Raw genomic sequence first — 27,194 nt, 5'->3', positions numbered from 1 at the left:
TTTCCCCAATAAAATATTAGCAGAGCATCTAGAAAGTAGAAAGGGAGGGTGGGGGGCCGAGGAGAACAAACCTACTATCAATTAATATGATTATCTTTTTATCATTTTGGTATTTTTTTGTTATTTCCTCTAATCATTTCCTTTGTACAGTCATAATCACACTACACATAACACTTTTGTATTCTGCCCACTTAATGTTATATCAAATAACTTTTAGGCTTTAATTGGATGGTTAATTATGTCATATCTTATCTAATAATGTGTTTTAAGAATACAGACCAGGCTGCTAACTTTCAAATTTAAATTTTTAAAAAATATCCATTTAGAAATCTGAAAGCCAGAGAAGACCTAAATAAAAAGACAAAACGAATAACAAAAAGATGACAAAGAGAAGGAAAATGAGTACAAAGAAATCTAGAGGCCAGGCACAGTGGCTCATGCCTGTAATCCCAACCCTTTGGGAGACTGAGGAGGAAGGACTGCTTAAGCCTGGGAGGTTGAGGCTGTAGTGAGCTGTGACTGCACCACTGCACTCCAGCCTAGGCAACAGAGCAAGACCCTGTCCCAAAAAAGAAAAACAAAACCCCAAAATCTAGAGACATACCAACTTGAAAAATGTCTGAGGAGGAAGAGAAGATATACAAAGCATTACTAAAGAGGTGATGCTTTAGGAGGTATCTGAGTTACCTGTCTGACCCTAGATGATCGTCTTTCTCCTTTCCTTGGTTTCTCATCATCAGAGTCACCTTTCTCTTCAGAAATTGAGGAACTTTTTCCTATTGAATGAAAAAGAATCAAGTCAGATTCATGATGGGAAGACTCATTCATGGCTTTTTAAAATCCAACCAGTCATAGCATATGAATATATCAAGACATATCTTTATCAATTTCTTTGACTTCCATGCTAAAGAAAAGACTACATAAAGCCCTAAAGTCAGCGTCTTATTGGTAATTCTTGGTGTGTATGTCTAGAATATTTTCAACACCTCAAAGCCAATTCACCCATTATAAATAATTCAAATAAATATAAAATAATTTCCAGGGGCTTCAAATTATCTAGCAGGGATGTACAAATACAAAGTGTACTTATTTCTACAAAGTCTTGTTACTATGAGTAAAGTTTAAGACTTCATTATGTTCTGTATCTATTTTTTTGGATTGTCTATTATTACTACTTTCTAATTTCAACCAAAATATTATGATTAAATTACCAATCTACACAACAAACTCAAGAAATAAGTACTTAAAGGAATGTTTTCCAGCGCCCTAAAGTTCCTAGAAATTATTTCAAGCCAACTGGATGAGATTTCAGAATTGGGTCTTCTCAATTAGGTTTTATGTATTAGAGCTCAAGGTAAGTTTTTTTTTCTTTTTTTTTTGTTTGAGATGGGAGTCTCGCTCTGTGCACCGGGCTGGAGTGCAGTTGTGCAATCTTGCCTCATTGAGACCTCCACACCTGGGTTCAAGCAATTCTTGTGCCTCAGCCTCCCAAGTAGCTGGGATTACAGGTGCCCGCCACCATGCCTGGCTAATTTTTGTGTTTTTAGTACAGACAGGGTTTTGCCCTGTTGGCCAGGCTAGTCTTGAACTCCTGACCTCAAGTGATCTGCCTGTCATAGCCTCCCAAAGTGCTGGAATTACAGGTGCGAACCAATGCACCCAGCCTAGGTAAGTTTTTTTTTAAGGAAAAAAAAAAAGTTCTATTAAAAGAAAGCTTGGAAACCACCAATCTAGGTTATCCTGAATGAGAAAACCATGTAAAACTGAAAGAAAGTTTCACTCAAATTCCACGAAGGAAGTTAACTGTGGGTATATCACTTAAGTAATTTGAGTCTTAATATCTTTCTTTTTAGACAGGGTTTTGCTCTGTCACTCAGGCTGGAGTGCAGTGGCATGATCATGGCTCACTGCAGCCTCAGCCTCCACGGCTCAAGTAATTCTCCCACCCTGGTCTTCCCAAAGTGCTGAGATTAAGGTATAAACCACTGTGCCCAAGTCTCAAATGTTGTGATTGAGAAAAAGAAGGGGCTGGACTAGATGATTTCTAAATTTCCTACCAGAATTAAAATCCTATGTAGAATAGCAATACAAATATCAATGAGCTATTTAGTTTAGAAAATAGCACAAAGATAATTATATTCCAGATAGTTAATCAGCTAGATTGGACTCAATTTTAATACACTACGAAAGGTTTAAATGATCCATAAAATCACACTTTTTTTTTTTTTTTTTTTGAGACAGAGTCTCACTCTGTCGCCCAGGCTGGAGTGCAGTGGTGTGATCTTGGCTCACTCCAACCTCTACCTCCCAGGTTCAAGCAATTCTCCTGCCTCAGCCTCCTGAGTAGCTGGGATTACAGGCAAGTGCCACCACGCCTGGCTAATTTTTTGTATTTTTAGTACAGACAGGGTTTCACCATGTTGACCAGGCTGGTCTCAAACTCCTGACCTCAAGTGATCCGACTGCCTTGGCCTCCCAAAGTGTTGGGATTACAGGTGTGAGCCACTGTGCCCTGTCTCCACAAAACCATGTTCTATAGTAATAGAGCAAACAAAGCAGGTGGTGTGCAGCTCTAACCCAACATCTTCTCTCTTATTTCTAAATCCTTATAATCTAAAATGAACTAGGGGAATGCTTCTGTAATAATAATGAAAAAAAAAAAAAAAACAAGGCCAGGAGCTCAAGACCGGCCTGGCCAACATGGTGAAATCCAGCCTCTACTAAAAATACAAAAAAAAAAAAAAAAAAAATTAGCTTGGCATGGTGGCTTGCCCGTGTAGTCCGATGCTCAGGAGGCTGAGGTAGGAGAATCACTTGAACCCGGGAGGCGGAGGCTGCAGTGAGCTGAGATCACACCACTGTATTCCAGCCTGGGCAAGTGAGACTCTGTCTACAAAAAAAAAGTCAAATAACTGTTTGAGTTGTGATTTTAAAATTAGTATGTACAAGCAAAAGAGCCTCTTTCTCTACCTACTGTGAACTATATACTATTCTACCGGATTATAACTTTTTTTTTTTTTGAGACGGAGTTTCCCTCGTTGCCCAGGTTGGAGTGCAGTGGTGTCTTCTCGGCTTACTGCAACCTTGAGCTCTTGGGTTCTAGCGATTCTCCTGCCTCAGCCTCCCAAGCAGCTGGTATTACAGGCACACGCCCAGCTAATTTTTGTATTTTTAGTAGAGACAGGGTTTCACCATGTTGGCCAGGCTGGCCTCGAACTCCTGACCTCAAGTGATCTGCCTGTCTCAACCTCCTAAAATGCTGGGATTACAAGCATGAGCCACTGCGCCCGGCCATAATGTTATTTTTGCTACTATAAAAGTGCAGTGATAGGATTTCTGGATGATTACTCCTCTGGAAGCACTCTTAGTAAGTCACCAAAGAGATCTGGAGAAATGAGCAGGACTGTTCAGAAAGTCTCGGTAATTACTGTTTTATAATAAAAGTGAAAACTGGAGGGGCCTCAGACATGAAACAAGAAATTAGCAATGCAAAATATAAACAAAAGATTAGGAATCTCTTTCTGGTTCTTTGGAAAGAGCTGATGTGATATAGGCAAACTCCAGGGAAAGGTGATACCTTCTATTATAAGCACATGGTCACACTGAATGTCTTAGGCCAGATGTTAGTAACAAGTGTAGATAGTGAGCGCTTTAGCTAAGGGTAGAGCCAATACTGATAACGTGCTAATAATAAATTTATTTCAGGATTTAAAAAACAAGTTAGGGTAAATATGAGATTTCCAAGAGTCCAAAGCCAGAAGTCTTCAGAGAGAGGAAAAGGTAGTTGCTAGACAATGTAGGATATATTAAAGTGCAAAATGTTTAAGGGTTATAGAGGAAACAGTTCTTCATCCTAGAAAACAAATTCCTGGGCAGGATTTGCGGGACCAAACTAAGGTAGCCAGAGATGGAAGAAAAGCTTGTGGCTAAAAGGTAACCTTAGGTATGAGTAAGCATCAGGAATTAAGAGAATACTGACCTGGAAACAACACCAAACCTAAATCTGACTCACGTTAGACCTATATTTAAGATATCTAGCATTTCTCTAGAATTTCAGCATCCAGGTTTTAATATGGAGAAAAAGGAATGAGGGGCATACTCTATAAACCAAAGGCTAGCTAAGGTCACCGTTGTTAAAGAATCAATATTCTGAATATCCATTTTTAAATGTATTTGCTTAGTTTGAGCTCTTTTTGAAAAAAAAGGACAGTAAGAATTTCTGTACATACAGTCATGGTATAGAAGCAAATCTAGACAAGTTCTGACTATGGTAGGTGGATAATGAGTTCCAACATCTTAGAAAAATCTGAAGAAAGTGATGGAGACCTAAGTCAAGAGGGAAAGTCAGACAGGATTTTATAAACCAATTTTTTCTTTGAGACAAGATTTCACTCTGTCGTCTGCCTCTTTGACCTCTGGGGCCCAAGCAATCTACCCACCTCAGCTCCCGAGTTGCTGGGACCACAGGCATGTGCCATCATAGTCAGCTAATTTTTTCTATTTTTTTGGTACAGATAGGACTTGCTATGTTGCTCAGGCCAAGTCTCAAACTCCTGGGTGACCCTCCCACCTCAGCCTCCCAAAGTGCTAGGATTACAGGCATGAGCCATTACACTTGGGCAAACCAATTCTTCCTTCCTTTTTTGGGATTTTGCCCATAGCATATAAACAGGAGGATGCTGGAATATAAATCAAAGATCTTGATAAATTGTAACACAGAAAAACTCTTCCTTCAGTTAGTCATTCATAAAATGAATTGATCAACAGAACCACTCAGGGAGAGTCCCAGGACTCCGATTCCTTAAGATTCTTTGGGTAGAGCCCAGGAATCCATATTCTTAAACATAGTAATTTTTGTTTTGTTTTGTTTTGTTTTTTTTGAGATGGAGTCTCGCTCTGTCACCTGGCTAGAGTGCCATCCTAAACACACTGATTATAGTGGCACGATCTTGGCTCACTGCAACCTCCACCTCTGGGTTCAAGCGATTCTCCTGCCTCAGCCTTCTGAGTAGCTGGGACTAAAGATGTGCGCCATCATACCCAGCTAATTTTTGTATTTTTAGTAGAGGCAGGGTTTCACCATGTTGGCCAGGATGGTCTCCATCTCTTGACCTCGTGATCTGCCTGCCTCGGCCTCCCAAAGTGCTGGGATTACAGGCGTGCGCCACTGTGCCCAGCCTAAACAAAGCAAACCAAAAAAAAAAAAAAAAAAAAAAAAAAAAAAAAAAAAAAAAAACAACCCTCAGGTGCCACTAGAATTTAGAAAAATGTTAGCAGAAAACTTAATCAAAATTTGTTATTCAAGAGAGAATTCCAAAACACCCAAAGCCAACAAATAAGCTGCCATTGCAATGGCATACAGTAGACTGAGATTCTACACTTGGAAGAATCTGATTTCTGGGCAAACACTAGGTTTAATGCTGATTCAACTAAGCACTGCTAGAACTCCAAACTGCCACTCCATTCAGGACCTTAACTAAATTTTGTACGAAATCTATAATGAGATTTTTAGCAAAGCCAAGATCAGAAGTAGGAAAGTTTATGGTATAAAAGACACTTAAGAGCATTTAAGGCAATTATTAGCAGTACTCTACAATTCACTACATTCATGCTTTCCAATTTATTTTTCACCTTTTATTTTTTTAATCCCTGGGTTTTTTTTTCCTCCATCAATTATTAGCTATGGGCAGGGTCTTACTGATAACATAAAGCAATGAAAAGATTGGCTACCCCTACTCTAAATCTTTGCTTTTGAAATCTATTTCAGAAATCATTCCTCATTTTCATTTCAAATTATATTAAGAACTGAGAGCCTCTCTTTTTTTTAAAGAAAGGTCTTTATCAAATCATGGTCCTATTAAGAATTTTCAATGGTTTGCCCATTAGCTATAAAATTAAAAAAAAAAAAACCTCATACTTATTGGCCTGGCATTTAAAACCCTCTGTATATCACCCTAATCTACCTTTTACCTTGTTTTGCTATTCTTGAATGTGAATACTCTCCTCTGGCTAGATTAGTCTACCTTTCCTTTAAAAATACCACATCCATTCCTATCTCTCTGCCTTTGTTCCTTTCTAAAAATACATTCTTCTACTTTCTCTGCCAATTTAATCCCTAACCATTTCTAAGGCTCAGCTCAAATCCTATACCTTCTTATGAAGCTTTCTCTAATCACTCTAGTCCTCAGTGCTCTTCCACTCTTTTGGGTCCCTGTATCTGCATCATTATGTCACGCAATATCTTCTATTGTTTGATTTATGTGCAATTGTTCTCTCTTCCTAACAGACTTTATGCTGTGCTAACCCCCCACATACTCTCACACAGAGGTATGTATGTAGCAGAAATTCAATAAATATTTTTGAGTATTATTTGAGAAGAAAAACTGACAATTAATTTTAGAAAAGCTTTCTCTTTCCTCTAGGCTTTAAAATCAGGAGGGAAAGAGCACAAAGAGCAAAGTGGATCAACTGACGGTCTACTCCTCTCATATTTCAGGAGAAAAGAGCCCCTAAGGAACTTAATAATTCCAAAGTATTGGTCAGTATTTTCTTACTAAAAGGTTTTTAAAAATGTCCTTCTGAGTCTAAGAGTAGGATCAAAAAAAACAGGAACTGAGTAAAATAGGAGCTTAAAATTAGACTCAAAGGCTCTCTATTTTCTCTAGGCTTTTGGAAAATTTCTTTCCCGCCATTAAATATCTTCTAAAAAATATATTTTCATGAAGGAATTCTAATGCTGCTCAGCCTTTTGATTAAAATCAAGTGTAGTCCATGAAGGAATTCTATATATTAATCAGAAGAGCTGGAAACTTCCACACATCCTAAACACACTGATTATAGTGGATTGCCCCTCCCTAACTAACATTAGTAATTACTCAAAATACTTGTTAAGTTACACATTGGTTTAATATATCTACTAACAATACATGTTTTATATACATGTTAAGTATCCCTTTTCCAAAATGCTTGTGATCACAATGTTTTGGATTTTTGAATATTTGCATTATACTGATTCAGCATCCCTAATTTGAAAATCTAAAATCTGAAATGCTCTGATGAGCATATTTCCTTTGAGTGTCATGTGAATGCTCAAAAAGTTTTGGGTCTTCAGATCAGGCATGCTCAACCTGTACATGTTCTCCTGAAAGCATACTGACTTAGACAGGTAGTTCCCAAAAGACAAAGGCAATATTTATAGACTTTTGCTTGAGATATTAAGCAAAATTGAGGGCTTATTATCGTCATGATATATACTTTTTGAGATAGAGTCTCGCTCTCTTGCCTGTGCTGCCACCATGCCTGGCTAATTTTTGCATTTTTAATAGAGACAGGGTTTCGCCATGTTGACCAGGCTGGTCTCGAACTCCTGACCTCAGGTGAGCCACCTGCCTTGGCCTCCCAAAGTGTTGAGGTTACAGGTGTGAGCCACTGCTCCTGGCCTGGGTGCTTAATATTTTTTATAATGTGAAGAAATTAATCTTGCCTGAACCAATGTCATATACTAGGTTAGAGCTCCCTATTATAATATGCTCACATAACACTCTGCATTGTCTTGCACAGTAACCAATACAACTGTTAACTAATGTCCATCTCCTCAATAGACTAAGTTTCTTGGGGCTGAGACTTGTTTCTTTCTTTACCTAGTGTCTAGCATGTGCCTAGTATACAACAAGCACACAATAAAAATTTGATTAAACCACAGCAGATGCCCAATTTGGAGATGACTGAATTTGTTAACACGTAATATATACAACTGGTGAAGAGATGAAAGAGTTGACTGTTGCCAAATTCAGAGGTAGAAGAGTTGAAGAGGTACAGACGAGAAGAAAAATCATACTGCTTTGTAAAACACTGAGAAAGTAACACAATAGATGGGTGAAAGCAGACTTCAAAAAGAGCATAATTTCCATGAGAAACAGATGTCAAATATTAATGTCACAGAATTTCCCTGGGACTTTCATGGAGGCTTAGCAAGAAAGGAGGTGTAACTACCTCCCCCCACCAACTACGCAGGATTGACAAAAACAGCGCAGTGGGGAGGGAGATACGTACTGGGAGTACTGGGCGAATGTCTGCTGAGCTCCAGCTCTGGTCTCTCCAGGCTGCTCTGAAAGTCAGGAGGCAGCAGGGAAGCCACTCCCTCAGGATGGATCATCTCGTCCTCCGACTCAGCTGAAGCTTCTGCAAAGTACAGATTGGGTCGGGGCAGGGAGGGAGTGAAGGACTCAGCATGTAGGAATATGTAGAGGACTGAAGGAGGTCAGGCAAAGTCATAGATACAGAGATATATACCAAAAAGAGCACTGTATACAAAGAAAAAAACTCCCTGGTATTCAGCTCTACTTCATCTAAATGGTAGCTTAATTTACTTATAACTCTTCCTGTTGGCAGAAATCCTCTTCTAACAAGACAGTCAAATTAAGTGTCCTCTTCCCTGACAAGAGTAAATAGTAAATCACTTGGCTTAGAGTAAATAGTAAATCACTTGGCTTCACGGGCTACGAAAGCAAGTAAGTAGCAGTCTCAGCCTCACTTATTTCTGAAATCGTCTAGTTAGGCCTATCTGCTTGGTGACAGGGATAAGAATGATGAACTCTTTGTTAAAAGTGACAATCTGGGCTTACCTTCAAGTTCTGCAGCTTCTCGAGCTTCACGTTCCAGACGCTGCCTAAGTAGCTCCTGCTGCTTTTCCAGATACTGTTTTATGAAACTGTTCTGGCTCATTTCCTCACCAATCTGTGTAGAGGAAATGAAAAAAGAGGGTCTAGGAAAACAAACCAGGAAAATGCAAAGGAGAAAATTCCATGGAGTAAAGGTCTACTTGTTATACTTGGAACCAAGAAAGGTAACTAAAATGTTGAAGGGCTCTTTTCTAAGTTAGTTCTACACTGAGGAACAGAATAGCCTTGAGTCACAAAAAAAAGGGCAAAAAGAACTGAACATAATTTTTTGTTTCAAATATTCAGTTCCCAAGTAGTGATACTGGTATACAAATAACTTTAAAAAAATTTATTTTTTTTGAGATGTTGTCTCACTCTGTTGCTCAGGCTGTAGTGCAGTGGCATGATCTCAGCTTACTGCAACCTCCGCCTCACGAGTGGGCTAGGATTACAGGTGTGCACCACCACACCTGCAAGGTTTCACCATGTTGGACCAGGCTGGTCTCAAACTCCTGACCTCAAGTGATCCACCCACATTGGCCTCCCAAAGTGCTGGGATTATAGGCGTGAGCCACTGAGCCCAGCCACAAATAACCTTAAAAAAAATTAAAATTCCAGTAAGTATACCTTTTAGGCTAAATTCCTAGATAACGTGGCATATTATCTAAAGATAATCTAAAATTTCCTTTTGGTAATATCAAGACTGAAGCATGGTGGCTCACATCTGTAATCCCAGTACTTTGGGAGGCTGAAGTGGGAAGACCGCTTGAGCTCAGGAGTTCGAGACCAGCCTCAGCAACGTGGCAAAACTTGTCTCTACAAAAAATACAAAAAGCTGGGCATATGGTGGTGTGAGTCTGTCATCCTGGCTACTCAGGAGGTGGTGGTTGTAGTGCGCTGAGATTGTGCCACTGCACTTCAGCCTGGGTTAAAGACAAGACTCCATCTCAAGAAAAAAAAAAAAAAAGCCAGTTCCTCCAAAAGATCAATTGTTACCTATTCAGAAAAGTTTTTTTATTTTTTGAGACAGAGTATCACTCTGTCACGCAGGCTGGAGTGCAATGGCGTGATTTCAGCTCATTGCAACTGCTGCCTTCTGGGTTCAAGCCATTCTCCTGCCTCAGGCTCCCATGTAGCTGGGATTACAGATGTGTGCCACCACACCTGGCTAGCTTTGTATTTTTAGTAGAGATGGGGTTTCGCCATGTTGGCCAGGCTGGTCTCAAACTCCTGACCACAGGTGATCTGCCTGCCTTAACCTCCCAAAGTGCTGGGATTACAGGCATGAACCACCACACCCAGCCTCCTATCCAGGAAACATTTTATCAAACATCTTCAAAATTCAAGTATAGTATTTAAAAGTATGAAATCAAGAGACTAAGACAAGGGTTATCCATTCAGCATTTAGACAAAGTTCTAACTCCATTTTCTCTGGGTGAAAGAAAATCCTTGGTAACAAACGCTTATGCCTTTTCCTACTTTTTTTTTTCTGTAATACAGATTTCCATGTCGCCTTCTGACCTCCAGCCTTCCCTTCAAAAGTTCTCCTCCCTAAAACCTTCTTACTTAGCAAGTCCTATTAGAACTCCCTAAAAAGCAAAAAAAACCCAAATACTTTCTATGTTATTAGTCATGTTTCCTAAACATAGTAAATGTCTATTTTCACCTAAAGTAGAAATGAGTCTCTTGGTACTCAATGAACATTGCTGAAAGGTGGGTTGCGTGTATTATAGAACAGGCATGTTTGCTGCAAAACCCCATCTTAATAAAAGGAAAGCTTCAAAGACTAAAATGCAATGGGTACAAGGAATACAATTAAGCTGATTAACTTACGCAGTTTCTTTTGCTTGTTAAAGTACTTAACTGAACCTCTGAAAGCTGGCTAGATTATGATACTTACAGCTTAATGAGGTGGTAACAAGGAAGTAGGAAGGCTCTCTTGTTCTCCACAGTATCCTGGGACTTCATCTAGTACTGAGGCTGCACACCATTGCTTTAACAAAGATCTGGATTTTTCCCTTAAGTATATACACATTATGAGGGGATTTTTAAAAGCTGAAAGAAACCTTAAGAAACTGTGTAGCCTACGAATTTTTGGTTTTTAACTGTGAAATAATTTATTTAAAAGAAATCTTATGCAGAAACTCAAAATTTAAAGCAGATAAAAGTATATCTAAGAGAAGAGTATGAGACTCGCTTACTTGGGAAGAAAGTCTTTCCTGTAGGAACCCCCCCTCCAAAGCAGCTCCACAAAGCCCCAATAGAGCAGTTATAAACCTATGGGCTTAGTCTGACTTTTTCTCGTATTACAGATGAGGAAATGGAGAAAACCAAGGCCTCCAAAGGTTAAGTTTCTTACCCTAAGTAAAGGAGTTATTAGTAATGTTTATCAGTAAGTGCATCAAGTTAGTAGTTAACACTAGTAATGGTGGGTGACTTACAAAGGATTGAACCCTTGGAAAATCTTATGTCAACCAGAGTTCTTAATCAGCAAGTATTTCCCTACACTGCCCTATTGGTGGTCTACTTCATATCTGTATTCATAGGTTTCAAATACCTTTCCCAAATTTATGGCAGATAAATGACTTCAGATCTCTGTACTACACTTAATTAATGGAAGCCACACCTTTCTGCACATACCATTTCAATTATTATAAATTAACTAATAGCTCCTCTGATTCTGTTCTTTACTCCAAGCCCTTGTATATAAATGGGTTGATTAGAATTCAACTGTCCTGGTTTGAGACATATCTGACCAAGGGAGCTTAGGAAAATAGTGGTGAGGAGTTAAGCATTAAATATACAACACCATGTTCTTCCATGTGTTTGTATATCCAAAGAGCCCACTCCATTGAATGAACCTTCTTTCTCACCTGGGAATTTGGCTGGAATGCAGCATGGGGTGTTGAGTGTTTCTGTAAATTTTCTAGCATTAGAGCCTGGTATAGAGAAGGGTAAAAGTCAGAAATGAGGAGGAAAAATAAGAAAAACAAATCCCCACCCCTACCACAACGTCTTAACTAAATGCAATGGCTTAAATTCACACAATTAAACTGTATTCCTTTTCCAGGGACCTGAAATCCCTTTACTATCACTGCTCTCATTCATCTCCAGAAGACCCTTAAAGGTAGCCATGGTTACTGCGACTAAATGAGCAGATATAAAACGCAGGCACACAGAATCAGTGACCTGGCTATGTCATAAAATCAGTAACAGAACCAGTATTACAATCCCTATTATCTTCTGCACTTTTGCCAAGTGCCCCTTCTAAATCTGCCCATGCAGGTAAAATTACTTAAAATAGTCAAACCAGTTTTAAATATACGGAACCAACCAGCAGCCACGGGGCTCCTGGTTTTTGCTTGACGTTATTATTTGGTCAAAGAGTTATCCAGGACTAGAGTCAACTTGTATAATTTCCAGCAGAGTGGCACCTAGATTTATCATATTTATAAAATTTCCAGAGAGGAGGCTACAGAAAAAAATGACCACGGACCCTGTTAAACTGTGGTCTAACCTAACCTATACATAAATATACACACACACCCCCACCCTTACCAGCTTCTAATATAAGCAACGGTCTGCCAACCCAACCCTTGAGCCAACCCAGCCCTCATCTGCACTACCTGCCACGTATCCTATTGAACTCTAATTAAAACCAAAACATCCTCATCTTAACCTTCTTTGAAACCAAACCTAAACAATCGAATCGATCTACACCTACCTCATGACAATCCCACCTTAATCTCAAACCGATTCAAAATCCCCAATATACATATCAACCCGCCTCACCTCTCTCACCAATATTCACTAAACGCTTAACCACCCAAATTGCCACTGGATGCCCTATAAATTAGACACCTCTCATCAAGTCTCTTCAAATAAAGGTCTCTCTTCATCTCACCTCCTCATCTAATCGAGCAGACATTTTACCCTACCCTAATCCTATTCCTGCGGATACCGATACCAACCCCATCCACCCCTCCGCGCAACTATGCCCCTAACTCCGACCCAGCCCAACTCGCCCCCATCAGGCCAGCAACGCCGGAGGTTGTAGTGGGATTTAACTCCTTCTGCAGCGCATGCGCCGAAACCACAGACACAAACAAGGAGGGGGTGGGGGAAGGAGGAAGGAGCTTAAGACACTCCTGGAGAGTAGTGCACACCCTCCCATTTTGGGCTCGCGCTGCTGCCGTTAAGGCGGGAACCGGCGCGATCTCCGTTCCAACGCAAACCTCACCAACCACCGTGCGCGCGGATCCAAAGGCTCGCGCTGGCGGCCTGAGCGAGCTCGCGCCGAGCCCGGACACTGCGCCTGCGCCGCGGCAGAGACTCGTCTCTACCGGGTCCGCTCTCCTCCGACACCCCAGCAACGCCGACTCCTTACCCCTTTGAGCCGCTTGACCAGGGCACTCTTCTGCCCGCTCTTGGCTAGGCCTCGCTGCTCCAGTGCGGCCTTCAGGTCGGTCACCCGCAACGCCTGAAGAGGCTTCCCGTCCAGAGTCACCTCCTCCAGCTCCGCCATCTTGCGTGAGGTACTCGGGTCCGTCCCGACGGCTTCGGGCATCTTCGGTAGTTTCCGCCAACGCCCTTCGAACGTACCGAGGTGACCCCGCCCACTGCCGTACTCTACCCCTCGGTTACCGCTCAGAACTCCCCGGGTTCCTCCGGATGTGTTCGGATATTTCCGTCTCCACATCGGCACCAATCAATCCTTTCCATCCGCCCTGCAGTTTTCTTTTTCTCGCCCTGCTTTCAGGCTCGGTTTTCTTCGTCTTGCCGAAGCTTTGAATCGAATATATTCGGAAGCCCTCGACTCGGGCATAACCATAATCGGAGATATTCGTCTATCTCCGGACCTAGAGATGAGGCGCTGGGGCACTTGGGTGTTTGGGGCGGGTCCGAGGCCGGAAATGCGTGGGCTGCCTGGCTGGCCCAGCTTAGGGTTTTCAGGAAATTTGGAAGTTGTGGCGGTAGTTGGATTGTAAGGACTCTTGTGGCAATCTTCGGGTGCCCTCCGAGAGAAAAGGGGAGGTAAGCGGGGTAGAAGTATCTCTGTGGGTCGGATCAGACTTGGTGTTTGCGGATTACCCTAATAGGGCAAGCCTCCTACTCCTTTACGCAAACAGCTTCTGCCTTCTGTCCTCTGAATCCCTGCCACTCCCATCTTAGGCTTTTTAGGGGGTGGGAGGGCAGGAATCGAAATTACCAGCTCCGTGGCCTGCAAAGTGGGCAAGAGACAGCGGCGTTTCTTCGGACCCAGACTGTGAACTGATTTATGACGCTGAACTTGAGTTTGAGTTTGCCTTGGAAGCCATGTTGCAAGATCCTGGAGAAGTTCTCCTATTCTCCAAAGAAGAGAATAAGTTCCTTTGGAGGAACTGCTTCCTGTAGGGCAAGAACTGGAAAATGCAAGCACCCTGAACTTTTTTGGTACTTGAACTAATTTTAATTGTTAATTTTTTTGTCCTTTTTTTTTTTTTTTGGTCACTTTACTCTGGGTCACTCCACTCTGACCCAGGCTGGAGTGCATGGCGTGGTCACTGCTCGCTGCAGCCTCAACTTCCTTGGTTCAGGTGATCCTCCCACCTCAGCCTCCGGAGTAGCTAGGACTACAGGTGGGCGCCCCTACACCTAATTTTATTATTTTTTGTAGAGGTGAGGTTTTGTCATGTTGCACAGGCTGGTCTCGAACTCTTGGGGTCAAGCGATCCTCTCACCTCGGCCTTCCAAAGTGCTAGGATTACTTTGGGAGTGCATGAGCCACCTCGTCTGGCCCATACTAAATATTAAAGGCAATTGTTCAAATACATGATTATCATAAAATAGTGTAACACTTGTTAGATATCTAAGCCCGCAAACCAACTGTACTGTTAAGTCTTGAATAAACACTAGGCTTCTGGTTCTTTTACTGCGTTACCAAATTTTGAGCAAGGCCCTTATTTTGCTCTTTAATTTTTCCTGGTGCTTTACAGGAAATGTAAGGAGGTAATGGATGTTATGAAGTTCTTGGCATATTTCAGAGGCTTATATGCACATTGAAGGCTTTTTTATAATAAATAATGTTTTTTTCTTCCCCCCCTCCGCACTGTTGATAGCTACAAAACAATTAGCTTCAGCCTTGATCAGCTGCAGGTATTAGATTTAAAAATGTGTGCTTTTTCATTTTGGAGATGATGTGATGGACCAACATTAATCATTTTTTTTTTCTTTATCCAACCTGGCATATAGGAGTAAGAGGGAGAGAATGAACACAAAATATAATTGGTTGTTTTTAGGTTCTTTATAAGAAAGATGGAGGGAGACAGTAGTTAGGGAAGAATGGGTTTGGAAGAGGAAAAAGCAGGCAAATATGAAATGAAATTATTTTTGATGATTTCTCTAAGGTAGTTGGATAATAATCGAAATAAAGGACTCTTTGTTTTGGGTCCTTGAATCGGTAAATAGTAATTTCTCTGTAGATGCTAATTGAGCGTGGTAAGATTTCTTGTTGCTTGAAAGTTGTATTTTCGTTGCTCTATCTGGAGCATATATAACAGTGCTTTTATGTTTCAGGATGCCACTGGAGTCATCTTCCTCTTCAATGCCACTATCCTGCCCGTCTCTCTTACCCTCAATACCACATAACACTAACCCTTCCCCTCCTCCAATGTCTTACATCACCTCCCAGGAGATGAAGTGTATTCTTCACTGGTTTGCCAGTTGGTCAGGTCCCCAGCGTGAACGTTTCCTAGAGGACCTGGTAGCTAAGGCAGTGCCAGGAAAATTACAGCCACTGCTGAATAGTCTGGAGCAGCTTAGTGTGTCTGGGGCAAACCGACCACCTTCTATCTTTGAGTGCCAGCTACATCTTTGGGATCAGTGGTTTCGAGGCTGGGCTGAGCAGGAGCGCAATGAATTTGTCAGACAGCTGGAGTTCAGTGAGCCAGACTTTGTGGCAAAATTTTACCAAGGAGTGGCTGCTACAGCTGGTAAGGACTGATAGGCATTCAGACCAAAGAAGATAACCATAGCTGAGCCAAGACTCTATGTCTATGTCCCAAGGCCATGACTCTACAATGAGAACTCAATTCAAATATGTCACCTAAAGGACTGGAACTAGTATTCCGACCAACTGACTGAACTTATTGACCAGTACAGGCATAGTTATTTCAACACTAATAGCATGTCAACTGGACTCCTACTTGTAAATGTTACCAATCTAAGCAATCCAGCTCATCGGTCTACTAGTTTGCTTCTTTTCAAGAGATGTCAAATCTTCAAGAATTCGATGGCTTCTTCTGCAGCTATAACCAAAAGGAACCTACACATTATAACTCAAGCCCACTGCTGGCTTATGAAGTGTGTGAAATAGAACACTCCTTCCCCAGAAATAAGACAGGACAATAAAAGGTGGTATTTTTATACTTCAACTGGATTCGATTGTCTGGCTTTACCACTCTTAACCAGATTCTAGTGTAATTGTGTGATATCCAAACCATTAGCTTTCCCAGTGATGATTTAATAAAATTATGAAAAATCAGGAGAGGGAGATAATTAGTTACTTCCTTCTCCACACTGTTTGAATCCAAATAGCAGTGACTTTTTTTTTTTTTGAGAGATAGGTTGTCACTCAAGTTTGGAATGCAGTGGCGTGATCATCAGTGAGTGTGAGATGACTATAACCTCAAACTAGGGTCAAGTAATCTTCCTGCCTCAGTCTCCTGAGTAGCTAGGACTGCAGGCACATACCACCATACCCGGCTAATTTTTAAATTATTTTGTAGATATGAGGGTCTTGCTATGTTGCCTAGTCTGGTCTTGAATTGCTGGCCTCAAGCAATCCATTCTCACCTTGGCCTCCCAAAGTGCTGAGGTTACAGGCATGAACCATGATACCCGACTTTTTCTAAAGTATGTATATGTGATATTCTTGGAACTGGTAACAGGCCTATTCTGTAAGTTTGCTTTACAACAATATGAAAATAAGTGACACTACAGGTTGAACAGTTGATTTTTGTACCAAAATAAAGAATGGATCTTTAGAACCATAAAACACCCATTTTTCATTGCCAGGCTGTATAAAATTGATACCAGGGAAAGAGGCATTCCAAAGAAAGTAGAACTTAAGTATGCACAATAGATTTTCCATTCAGTTGCCTTCCAAGAAATGATTCTCTTCCTTACCCCCATCATGTTCTGGGCAACATCACACCTCCCTTATTCCTCTAACTGGGACCGTTGTGCCATGGAGCTCTGGTGAATGGTAAGAGGCAGATGGCCTCACAGGAAGAGTGGATGTTTTCTGGTAGGCTATGGTTCCCAGTACACCGACCAGGATTAGCAGCATTAGGCAGAGTCCCATGGACAGCCTTAGATGGGTCATGGAGGGATTAAGGTCTGAAGTAACCAGCAACCTAGGAACATAAAGGTAATATCTGGCCTGGAATAATGCTTTTTTTTTTTTTTTTTTTTGAGACAAGTTCTTGGTCTGTTGCCCAGGCTGGAGTGCAGTGATGTAACCTTGGCTCACTGCAACCTCCGCCTCCCAGGCTCAAGTGGTTCTCCTGCCTCAGCCTCCCGAGTAGCTGGAACTACAGGCGCAAGTCACACCTCTATGGCCGGCTAAGGGGCTTTACCCTTATAAATAGAACTCACGAAACCCTGTCTCATCCAAGCATTAAGCTAAACAGGAAATCATTAAGAGGGACTATAGAACCTGAAGGTAGGGATAAGATCACGATCTAAGTCTTCTAGCATCTTAAATTATTGGAAGAAGACCTTACTTGGCAGTGAGGGAAGTAGCTTAAGGGAAGAGTCAGTCTATGGTCTTTAGGTAGCTAGACACAATCCCTGAACAGTGCTTAAGAAAGGAAGGGAGATGGGAGTAGTGGCAGTGGCTCACACCTGAAATCCCAGCACTTTGGGAGGCAGAGGCAGGTAGATTGCTTTAGCTCAGGGGTCCAAGACAAGCCTAGGCAACGTGGTGAAACCTTGTCTCTACAAAAAGTACAAAAATTAGCTGGGCATGGTGGTGTGCACCTGTAGTACCAGCTACTCGGGAGGCTGATGTGGGGGAATCACTTGAGCCTAGGGAGGTCGAGGCCACAGTGAGCTGAGATCACCCCACTGCATTCCAGCCTGGGTGACAGAGCAAGACCCTGTCTCAAAAAAAAGGCGGGGGGGGACTAAGATCCCTGTGTCCTAGAGATGGGATGATGTGTTATTGTATGGGAGGCAGGAGTCAGGTAGTGATCATGTTAGTTAGGGATCTTTGTTCTCTAAAACACATAACTGTCTAGGACAATATACACACGAGTGAGCGCTTAATTAATTTCAAACATCTGGACTCCATGGATTTGAAAGAAAAGTACTTGGAATATTATCTTACTTGCTGGGTTCTGTAGTGAAGTTGGCTCCGCCATAATACACTTCTAGGGGTTGTTTCTGGAGAGTCAGAGTCAGGGCCCTGTGCAGCATGGCAACAGAAGGCCCTTGGCAGCCAGGGGACTTCCACATGTGTACAGTAAACACCAAGCTAGTGGTAACTGATGGGCTGTGGAAATAGCACCTAAATGGACATTTGGATCTTTTAATAGAAGTATAGTTCCTGGTAGAGTATATCTCATGAAACAGGTGCAGGCTTAAGAATGGGATGAACAGAAAGTCTTCAGAGGAGAGTTATAAAGTAAAGGACTTAGAGATTCTTCCTGGCCCATTGTATAAATACTCAAGCTTTTACCTGCCAGTGCCACCTCTGCTCGCCAAAGCCTGCAGTACTGCTTCAGCCAGCTCTTCTTGGTGTTCCTTCCTCAGGGAGTGGCCTGGAGGCCCAGCTAATTCTAAAGAGAGCTGGAATAGCGGATCTGGGGTTGAAAGACTCACAGGTGGGGAAGTAACAGCCTTGATATCTTCATTAGTGTGACACAAACGACCCCGGGGACAGAAGAGAAGACCATAGTACCCGGGTACCTGCAAAGAAATATGTAGCAGGATATAGTTTTGCCTTGATTATCTGCTCAAGTCTTCCTTCTAAGGAAAATGTATATTCTAGATCAGAGTCATGGACTCAGTGGGTACTTAGGAGGAACGTATGCACATCCAGGTTGGACAGTACCACCATACAAGTATTTCCCAACTTCTTTTTGCCAGTGTGCCACAACTATTCCTTTTATGATACCCACCTGAATAACCTTTCCTGGAAGGCATGGGACCCAAGGTGAGCCCTCTACCTGCACCTTGTAAGCTCCCCTCCCTGTGCATTGATGTAAGTAGCAGCGTCCAGTGAGCTCTGCTTCCTTGAGGTGTGGAATAAGAGGATGCCTGGTCTTATCCCCAGGGAGCAGCTGTGAAGTGAGGTTGGCAAAGAAGCAACGGCTCTGGGGATGGTAGATCTCCCCATGGGGATTCTCCACCCCAGCAGGGAATCCATTTTCCTTCTTCCAGCATTCACTCTGAAGGGCAGGTCAGAAGGTAAAACAGTGTTTGTTCTGATGCCTTTGAAGTTGACTGCCTTCCAGACCCACTCAGTTCCATTGTCTGCTCTCTTGTCTACTCACCCCGTTGGCTAAGGGCTTGTACATGCGGCAGCCTTCCATCATGGGGTCTGAGGAGCAGCTTCCCTTGTCCAGGTGCAGGTAGTGGCAGCCCAGTCCACTGTGTGGAAGGGGATGAAAGAGTGACACTAGGATCACTGACAGCCATACAGTCCCCTAACCACTCAGCACACACACCTGCCAGTACAGAAGAAGTCTGAGGAGCCAGTCCCACATGTGGTCACCAATCCAAATTCCAGGCCAGATCCTGCTTGAGAGATGAGAGAGGAAGGAAAGAAAGCCTTCAACAAATGAAGCCCAAACATCTTTCAGCACCAGCTATGCTCATAGCTTCAATTATACCTCAGCAGCAGACACCCCTCCAGCCCTCCCACTTCCCCCAGAGCTGACTTGTGTCATGAGTACCCCTCTGCATGTTTCCCTTCTCACCCTGGCCCCACAACAGCTCCTCTGCAGCGCTGTGGTTGACCTGGTACCAGCCTGAGTCTTCGAAGGCAGCAAGGGTGATTGGGTCAAGTCGAGTGCGCTGAGCTCCATCAAAGGTAGCAGTCATTAAAGAACCCTGGAGTAGTCTGGCCTCCCAGTGCGAGGACAAAGGGCCCTCCTGGACAAGGTGGCAGATAGCTGGTTGTTACCTGGCTACTCTTTTCTTCCATCACCCCAAGGTGTTATTCTCACCTCTTCTTCCAAGGGAACACCCAGTGAAGCCCCCGGCACTCCCAGGTGTTTGGCCAGGCTGAGGCTAGCAGCTGGGGTGGTGAGAAGCAGTTGTCCCCATTCATCTTGCCTTGTCACTTGTTGCCTTGTAGAACAGTTCTCTCTAACTGAGTGCAGAAAGGGAAGGAGGCAATAGGAGGAGAAGAAAACGAGGAAGGGTGAAGTAAAATTGGAAGGAAGGAGGTTATAGGATAGTGAATTCCCTCTGGTTGATTACGGGAAGTCCTCAACGTCATTCCTCTCATTTACCACTGAATCCTGAGGGGCAGTCTCGCCATTTCTTGAAGAGCTGTCCAGAGAAACCCAGGGCATGGAGCAATTCGTGTATTGTGACCTAAGGACAAATGACTACCCAGTAAGGGGGCCACATTTGCAGCAGGATTGACCAAACGCTCTATAACCCCTCTGCCCAATCAGCTCTTCCAAGAGCTTGAGGCACCTTCTATTCCATCCTCTGTAGGTTCTTCCACTTTATGAGAAGCTGAGTAACCTGGCCCCCCTACCCCGCAACCTGTTTGCTTCTCCTAGTCATCATGCAGCAGTCACCATGACGATGTCACTGTGGCTGAGGCTGGGGCCGGTGAGATGTTGCGCACAGTAGACAATGGTGCCAGCGAGGGGCCTGTCTTCTGAGTCCAGCTGGCAGCAGGCAGCATAGGCTATGACAGAGGGCTGTGGATGGGCCAGGACAGGGTAGGGGCAGAAAGGAGAAAAGCAGGGTAACACTGATAACTCTGCAGGAGTGGTATCAAAGGATGGCTGTGGGTGGGGGTAGCCTTTACCCATACGTTACTAGCATTCCCTAAGTTATCCCAAATAAGCACAACTTTTTTTGTTTTTGAGATGGAGTCTCACTCTTTTGTCCAGGCTGGAGTGCAGTGGTGCAATCTTGGCTTGCTGCAACCTCCACCTCCCAGGTTCAAGCGATTCTTCTGCCTCAGCCTCCTGAGTAGCTGGGACTATAGGTGCATGCCACCACACCTGGCTACTTTTTGTATTTTTACTAGATACAGGGTTTCACTATGTTGGCCAGGATGGTCTCGATCTTCTGACCTCGTGATCTACCTGCCTTAGCCTCCCAAAGTGCTCGGATTACATGCCTAAGCCACTGCACTTGGCTGCCAGCATAGCTTAATAAAAACTGCTTTGGCCAGACATGGTGGTTCACGCTTATAATCCTGGCACTTTGGGAAGTCCAGGTGGGCAGATTGCTTGAGCCCAAGAGTGTGAGACACAGCCTGAGCAACATGGCAAAACGTGTCTCTACACAAAATAAAAAATAAAAAAAAATTAGGTGGACATGATAGTGCACGCCTGTAATCCTAGCTACTTGGGAGGCTGAGACAGGAGGATCACCTGAGCCCAGGAGGTCGACGCTGCAGTGAGCTGTGATCGGGCCACTGTACTCCAGCCTGGGCAACAGTCTCAAAACAAAAGCAAAATAAAACAAAACAGAAAAACTGCTTTTATGTTGCCTAACCCTACTCATGAGATTTAAGATTAGAGAGGCAGAATAGGGGAAGGAGATTTGATTTGAACCTCACCTCTTGGTGGCACTTGGAAGTGTGAGCAACCCGTACATACAGTAGAAAATCAGTGTTTTGGACCCCAGGTCCATCTGGCTGGACCACTTGTGGGGGACCCTGCTCTGGCCACAAGGCATAACCGTGAAGGTGGGCGTCAGGAATCTGTCAGGGAGTAAAATGTTGCATTAGCAGATGGGCTGGGACAGTAAGAAATTGGGTATGAGGAATAGGGGAGAATGAGTCTCTTTGGTCTGTTTTAGTGTTATCTAGGCAGCTGACTAGAATACAGAGCTCTGCCCCTTCACCCCCAATCTCTGATTTACTGAATTTTAGCAGGGAGAGGAGCTCAGGAATAAATGTATATGTATATGTGTGTATATATATATATTTCTTTTTTTTTTTTTTTTGGGACAGAGTCTTGCACTGTCACCTGGGCTGGAGTGCAATGGCATGATCTTGGCTCACTTCAACCTCTGCCACCTGGGTTCAAGCGATTCTCCTGCCTCAGCCTCCCAAGTAGCTGGGACTACAGGTTCCCGCCACCATGCCTGGCTAATTTTTGTGTTTTTATTAGAGATGGAGTTTCATCATATTGGCCAGGCTGGTCTCGAACTCCTGACCTTGTGATCTGCCTGCCTCAGCCTCCCAAAGTGCAAGGATTACAGGCGTGAGCCACTGCACCCAGCCATCTACATTGTTAAGCATATTCAGTAACTCTGATGCTGGTGGTCTTGAAATGGTCATGGCAGGCTGCAGATCTCCAGATCCCTAAGACTGAGAGGTGAGCCTGCTCAGGATCCTGTCTTCCCTCCCCTTCTAATGTGGCGTATTTATTTCTGGCTTTCCTCTCTACTATCTCTCTGCATATTCCCCCAACCCCCCTTATTTTTTCAAGATTTCAGTGTTGTTGACTCAATCTCACCTTTGTCCCCAGGCAACTCTCTCCTTTGTACCCTGGGTTCAAGAGGCTGCACCTACCAAGAATGAGTATCTGCAGGTGAGCTGAGGACATTTCTAGGTATCCCTGAAGAAGAATTACATACATTGTCAATGACATGAACTCACCTGTGGTAGTTTGGAGTATCTGGGTCTCCCCAGACAGCATGGCAGTACCGTGCAGCATCTCGACTCAGAAGCAGGGGTCCTTGCACTGGACGGACTTGGCAAAAGGTCAGTTTCCCCTCCATATCTTAGAATTCCAGTTCTTTTTCTGGGTTGATCTTCCTCCCCTGGACCCCTCTGCTCCTCAACCCTCCCTGATATCTCCTGTTCCCTCACTCACCTGCTAGGACAGCCTGGATTCGCTGAGTGGCCTCTCTCACTGCGGCCAGGGCTCGGGATCCCCCTCTTGTCCCTTCTCCCTCAGGATCCCAAGCTCCATCTGATACAAGATCTCCTAGATAGCAGGTTTGGATTCGTAGGGGTTGAGGATCATGGGAGCTAGGGAGGGTGAGGGAGGAAGAGCGAGATTTCAGAGGGAGTGGGGAGAAGGGGGGCCTGAGAAGTCTCACAGACTTCTGTGTCTCATCATGTAGACATCGGCTTGTGGCAACCCTGAGGAGTAGTGGCGGCAGCAGCAGCAGCAGCAGCAGCATCTCTCTTCCGTGTCTCTCCGTAGATACAGTCTGGAGCCTGTCTTCTGTCCCCTTTTTTCCTGGCTCACTATTTCTGGCTTTCCTCTCTTTACTCTTTTTCACCGCATGCCCCCCACCACTCTTGCTTATTTTTTCAAGATTTGAATGTTGTTGACTCAGTCTACAGTTCCCTGCCAGGAGGTCGGACATGAACTACAAGGGCCAAAGCCGCCCTCTTCCAGGGGGGCCAGAGGTGGAGTGCTGGGGGAGGGGAAGTGTTATTCTGAGGCCTTAGCTGACCTTTCCAAAGAGGAGCCTGCCTTAGCCATGATGGAACCCTTTCCTTGTTTTTTGTTTGTTTTGTAGAGATGGAGTCTCGCTATGTTGTCCAGGCTGGTCTCAAACTCCTGGCCTCAAGTGATCCTCCTGCTTCGGCCTCCCAAAGTGCTGAGATTACAGGTGCAAGCCACTGTGCCTGGCTGAGAACTCTTTCCTAATCCTCTTCCATTCCTCATCCTATTTCTCTTGCCTTTCTGAATAGAAAACCTCAGAACCTTCACAGAAATAGAAAGAAAATTGGTGTCACCACAATAGGGGAAGCAGGTGATAGTATTCTTTGCTTTACTGTTGCCTGCTGGCCTCACTGGACATGAGCAAACAAGGCTTCTGCACTTCACTAGCCCTGGTTTCAGAACTGGGTGGCCTCTAACTAAAGCACAAGACTTCTAGGCATCTCTTACATCTATGTAGGGCTCTTAGTGGGTGCTCAACAAATACATCTTAACTGACTGACACCTCCTATGAGAGGCTGTTGTGTTAGGTCTGTTAGACTTCACAGAAGCTGCTTATAGGTATGCAGAGGAGGGAAAAAAAACTCTTTTTTTTTTTTGAAACTGAATTTTACTCTTGTCATCCAGGCTGGAATGCAGTGGTACAATATTGGCTTACTGCAAACTCTGCCTCCCGGGTTCAAGCAGTTCTCCTACCTAAGCCTCCCAAGTAGCTGGGATTACAGGTCCATGCCACCACGTCTAGCTAATTTTTGTATTTTTAGTAGAGACAAGGTTTCACCGTGTTGGCCAGGCTGGTCTCGAACTCCTGACCTCAGGTGATCCTCCTGCCTTGACCTTCCAAAGTGCTGGGATTACAGGCTTGAGTAACCGTGCTGACCAAGAAACTCTTAAAATGGACATTAATAGATGTTCAAAGATGTTCTTAGGAACTCTCTTTGTTTTCTTTGCTCACGCTGTGCTTTCACATCCTGTTTCCTTTGCTTGGATACCCCTCCTCCCCAGCCTGCCTGGCTAATTCCTACCTTTCTGGTAATTACCCTTAGAAGCCTTTCTTAATATCCCCAGCCCAAATTCCACACCTGCTGCAGTGGGTGGGGAACCACCTCTCAGGAGGGGCCTCTCCTCCCAGCTCCTAACAGAACACTGTCATCCTCTGTTGCAATTGTTGGCTTAGCAACTCTCCCTCCACATCCTAAAGTCCTTGCAGGTAAGCCTGCTTCCTGTCTGTCTTTGTGCTTCCTGTCTGTCTTTGTGCCCACACCACTCAGTACAGCCCTTAGGGCCTGGTCTTCAGTGTGTGGATGAAGACATAGGACCTAATGCCGTTATTTAACTTTTGAAGAAACAGCTGTTTTAAGGCAGTATATTTTAATAGCTAATTGATGACAGACATGGACTAGAGTTTAGAGTAGGGCTACTGACTTCCTAAGGAGGCTGGATTTTATACTTTCACATGCCAGAACTGTGGTTGAAACTACTGATTACAAGGGGGACACCTGTTGGGGCTCAGAAACCATAACCCAAAATATGGCATTGACATGCTGAACTGAAGAAGAAGCCCCAAGGTCTCTCTGACCATCCCCTGTTGCTCCCATACACACCCAACCACAACCCTCATCTCTTCCAAAGCACAGGCCCTGTCTGCTTAAGATCCAGACCCAATACGGAAAGTTCTTTTTTCTTCCCCTGAGACCAAGAATGTAACCATACCTGAACAAGCCTTTTCACTGTTAGAACTGTTTACAAGTTAATCTCTGTTCCCAGATCCATTCATTCTCCTAAGTAATCATTTATTGTCCCACAGCAGAATTCCTCTTTTTCACCCCGCCTCATAACCTGTTTTGCTAGTATCCAAGGTACCATTTTTTTCTGTAACCTCAAGATGATATATAAGCTTCTGTACTTTATTTGGGGGTGGGCGGTTGGGTCTTCATTCTGAAGATTATCATATATACATGCTAAGTTAATGTGTATGCTTTTTCTCATATTACTCAATCTGTCCCATGTATGATTTTTCAGTGACCCTCCAGGGGCCCAGGGCCTCGGCTTTCACACACCCAAGCTCTGGAGGCAAACCCACTCTGCTACTTTTTTCTTTCTTTTTTTTTGAGACAGAGTCTCACTCTGTCCAGGCTGGAGTACCGTGGCACAAACTCCGCTCACTGCAACCTCCGCCTCCCAGGTTCAAGCAATTCTCCTGCCTCAGACTCCTGAGTAGCTGGGACTACAGGTGTGTGCCACCATGCCTGGATAATTTTTGTATTTTTTAGTAGAGATGAGGTTTCACCATGTTGGTCAGGCTGGTCTCGAACTCCTGACCTCATGATCCACCCACCTCGGCCTCCCAAAGTGCTGGGATTATAGGCATACGCCACTGTGCTCAGCACATCTGCCACTTTTTATCTATAGAAATGTGTGTGTACTTTGACCAAGTGCCTCAGGTTTCCCATCTGTAAAATGAGGATGACTGTACTTTTGGGGTTGTTAATGAGAAGTAAGTGAATATTTGCAAAGCATTGAGAACAGTGTGTGGTTTATGGTATAATGCTAAATCAAGTAAAAAAAAAATACATATTATACACAGTGGCTCATGCCTGTAATCCCAGAACTTTGGGAGGCTTAGGTGGGATGATTGCTTTGGTCCAGGAGTTTGAGGTCAGTTTGGCCAATATAGGGAGACCCCCATCTCTTAAAAAAAAAAAATAGAAGAAGCCAGTTGTGGTGGCTCATGCCTGTAATCCCAGCACTCTGGGAGGCCGAGGTGGGCAGATCAGCTGAGGTCAGGAGTTCAAGACCAACCTGACTAAAATGGTGAAACCCTGTCTCTACTAAAAAATATAAAAATTAGCTGGGCGTGGTGGCGGGTGCCTGTAATCCCAGCTACTTGGGAGTCTGAGGCAGGAGAATCACTTGAACCTGAGAGGCAGATGTTGCAGTGAGCCAAGATCACACCATTGCACTCCAGCCTGGGTGACAGAGTGAGACTCCGTCTCAAAAAAAAAAAAAGAATACATATTATATACACTGTAAATTCAGAGAACTGTTCTTGCATTATTTATTTACTTAAATTTATTATGTTATATTATATTATACTATTTTATTTTTTTGAGACGTGATCTCACTCTGTCCTCAAATGGTAGTGCAGTGTTGCAGTCACAGCTTACTGCAGCTACGACCTCTTGGGCTTAGGCAGTCCTCCCACCTGAGTCTCCCAAGTAGCTGGGACTGCAGGTGTGCACCACCATGACCAGCTAATTTTTGTATTTTTTGTAGAGATGGGGTTTCGCCATGTTGCCCAGGCTGGTCTTGAACTCCTAGGCTCAAGTGATCTGCCCAGCTTAGCAGCCTCCCAGAGTGCTGGGATCACAGGCATGAGCCACCATGCCTGGCATATTTTAAAAATTCATTTATTTTTATTTTTATTTATTTTTGATACAGGGTCTTGCCTGGCTGGAGTTCAGTGGCGTGATCATAGCTTGCTGCAGTCTCAAACTCCTGGGCTCAAGCCCTCCTCCCACCTCAGCCTCCTGCAGGTGTGTGCTGCCATGCCTGGCTAATTTTTAAATTTTTGTAGAGACAGGGTCTTGCTGTGTTATCCAAGCTGGTCTCGAACTCCTGGCCTGAAGTGATCCCCCAAAGCATTGGGATTACAGGTTTGAGCCACCACAGCTGGCTTGTTCTTTTATTATCAGCAAGTGTACAAATCTTTAGGGGACTCTTGATTTTTCCCTAAGACAAACCTAGTCTTTTTCTCCAAGTGTCTGAAGTCTTTTTTTTTTGGGGGGTGGGGAATGGAGTCTTGCTCTGTCACCCAGGATGGAGTGTAGTGGCATGATCTCGGCTCACTACAACCTCCGCCTCCCGGGTTCAAGTGATTCTCCTGCCTCAG

At 43.8% G+C, this 27,194-nt stretch overlaps 3 protein-coding genes across 10 annotated transcripts in view; 1 reads left to right on the top strand and 2 right to left on the bottom strand.

Moving 5' to 3' along the window:
* ACIN1 (apoptotic chromatin condensation inducer 1) overlaps nucleotides 1-13,544 on the bottom strand; it is a 35,366-nt gene extending 21,822 nt beyond the window's left edge. For 4 of the 5 annotated variants that reach the window (XM_021674870.2, XM_064374753.1, XM_064374752.1 and 1 more), the window contains exons 1-5: nucleotides 13,048-13,374; nucleotides 11,534-11,599; nucleotides 8,625-8,736; nucleotides 8,053-8,181; nucleotides 688-776 (exon numbers count right to left, since the gene is read on the bottom strand). In XM_021674870.2, coding sequence (XP_021530545.2) covers nucleotides 688-776; nucleotides 8,053-8,181; nucleotides 8,625-8,736; nucleotides 11,534-11,599; nucleotides 13,048-13,359 — 708 coding nt within the window. In that variant the 5' untranslated portion in view covers nucleotides 13,360-13,374. Of the gene's footprint in view, nucleotides 1-687; nucleotides 777-8,052; nucleotides 8,182-8,624; nucleotides 8,737-11,533; nucleotides 11,600-13,047 lie in introns of all 5 variants that reach the window. The other variant, XM_021674871.2, reaches the window with a different exon arrangement.
* A 66-nt stretch (nucleotides 13,545-13,610) lies between these two features.
* Nucleotides 13,611-16,072, top strand: CUNH14orf119 (chromosome unknown C14orf119 homolog). Of its 2 annotated transcripts, XM_064374761.1 has the most exons (3): nucleotides 13,611-13,694; nucleotides 14,182-14,278; nucleotides 15,216-16,072. In XM_064374761.1, the coding sequence occupies exon 3, from the start codon at nucleotides 15,217-15,219 to the stop codon at nucleotides 15,640-15,642; it is 426 nt and encodes a 141-aa protein (XP_064230831.1). In that variant the 5' UTR covers nucleotides 13,611-13,694; nucleotides 14,182-14,278; nucleotide 15,216; the 3' UTR covers nucleotides 15,643-16,072. The 2 variants fall into 2 exon arrangements, with proteins under 2 accessions (XP_064230831.1, XP_064230830.1); XM_064374760.1 differs by lacking the exon at nucleotides 14,182-14,278.
* Nucleotides 16,073-16,635: 563 nt separating this feature from the next.
* On the bottom strand, nucleotides 16,636-23,102 carry CIROP (ciliated left-right organizer metallopeptidase). Of its 3 annotated transcripts, XM_064374756.1 has the most exons (17): nucleotides 22,721-23,067; nucleotides 22,504-22,588; nucleotides 22,361-22,412; nucleotides 21,452-21,600; nucleotides 21,374-21,375; nucleotides 21,269-21,336; nucleotides 21,081-21,173; nucleotides 20,459-20,584; nucleotides 20,162-20,246; nucleotides 19,874-20,019; nucleotides 19,625-19,799; nucleotides 19,373-19,442; nucleotides 19,199-19,295; nucleotides 18,824-19,093; nucleotides 18,382-18,611; nucleotides 18,031-18,210; nucleotides 16,849-17,056 (listed from the first exon to the last, which is right to left on the bottom strand). In XM_064374756.1, exons 1-17 carry the CDS (start codon nucleotides 23,031-23,033, stop codon nucleotides 16,849-16,851), a joined length of 2,349 nt encoding a protein of 782 aa, XP_064230826.1. In that variant the 5' UTR covers nucleotides 23,034-23,067. The 3 variants fall into 3 exon arrangements, with proteins under 3 accessions (XP_064230828.1, XP_064230827.1, XP_064230826.1); XM_064374758.1 differs by lacking the exon at nucleotides 21,374-21,375 and having other exon boundaries at nucleotides 16,636-17,056; nucleotides 21,081-21,175; nucleotides 21,457-21,600; nucleotides 22,721-23,102; XM_064374757.1 differs by lacking the exons at nucleotides 21,081-21,173; nucleotides 21,269-21,336; nucleotides 21,374-21,375 and having other exon boundaries at nucleotides 16,636-17,056; nucleotides 21,457-21,600; nucleotides 22,504-22,597; nucleotides 22,721-23,102.
* Between the last annotated feature and the right edge of the window lie 4,092 nt (nucleotides 23,103-27,194).

This window comes from Aotus nancymaae, unplaced genomic scaffold (genome assembly GCF_030222135.1).
Source record: "Aotus nancymaae isolate 86718 unplaced genomic scaffold, 86718_ANA_hifiasm-v0.15.2.pri h1tg000011l, whole genome shotgun sequence".
In the NCBI taxonomy this organism is placed as follows: Eukaryota; Metazoa; Chordata; class Mammalia; order Primates; family Aotidae; genus Aotus; species Aotus nancymaae.
The sequence above is the reverse complement of the archived record's forward strand: the minus strand, read 5'-3'. Positions and strand labels throughout refer to the sequence as shown.

Bases quoted from the DNA above. Each gene is read 5' to 3' on its own strand.
- CUNH14orf119 (XM_064374760.1), top strand. From the start codon at position 15,217: ATGCCACTGGAGTCATCTTCCTCTTCAATGCCACTATCCTGCCCGTCT.
- CIROP (XM_064374756.1), bottom strand. From the start codon at position 23,033: ATGCTGCTGCTGCTGCTGCTGCTGCCGCCACTACTCCTCAGGGTTGCC. The intron at 21,174-21,268 runs GTGATCCTCCTG...TTTTGTGTAGAG, and splicing joins CGTCGACCTCCTGGGCTCAG to ACACGTTTTGCCATGTTGCT. The intron at 17,057-18,030 runs GTAAGATAATAT...TTATGTTCCTAG, and splicing joins TTCACTACAGAACCCAGCAA to GTTGCTGGTTACTTCAGACC.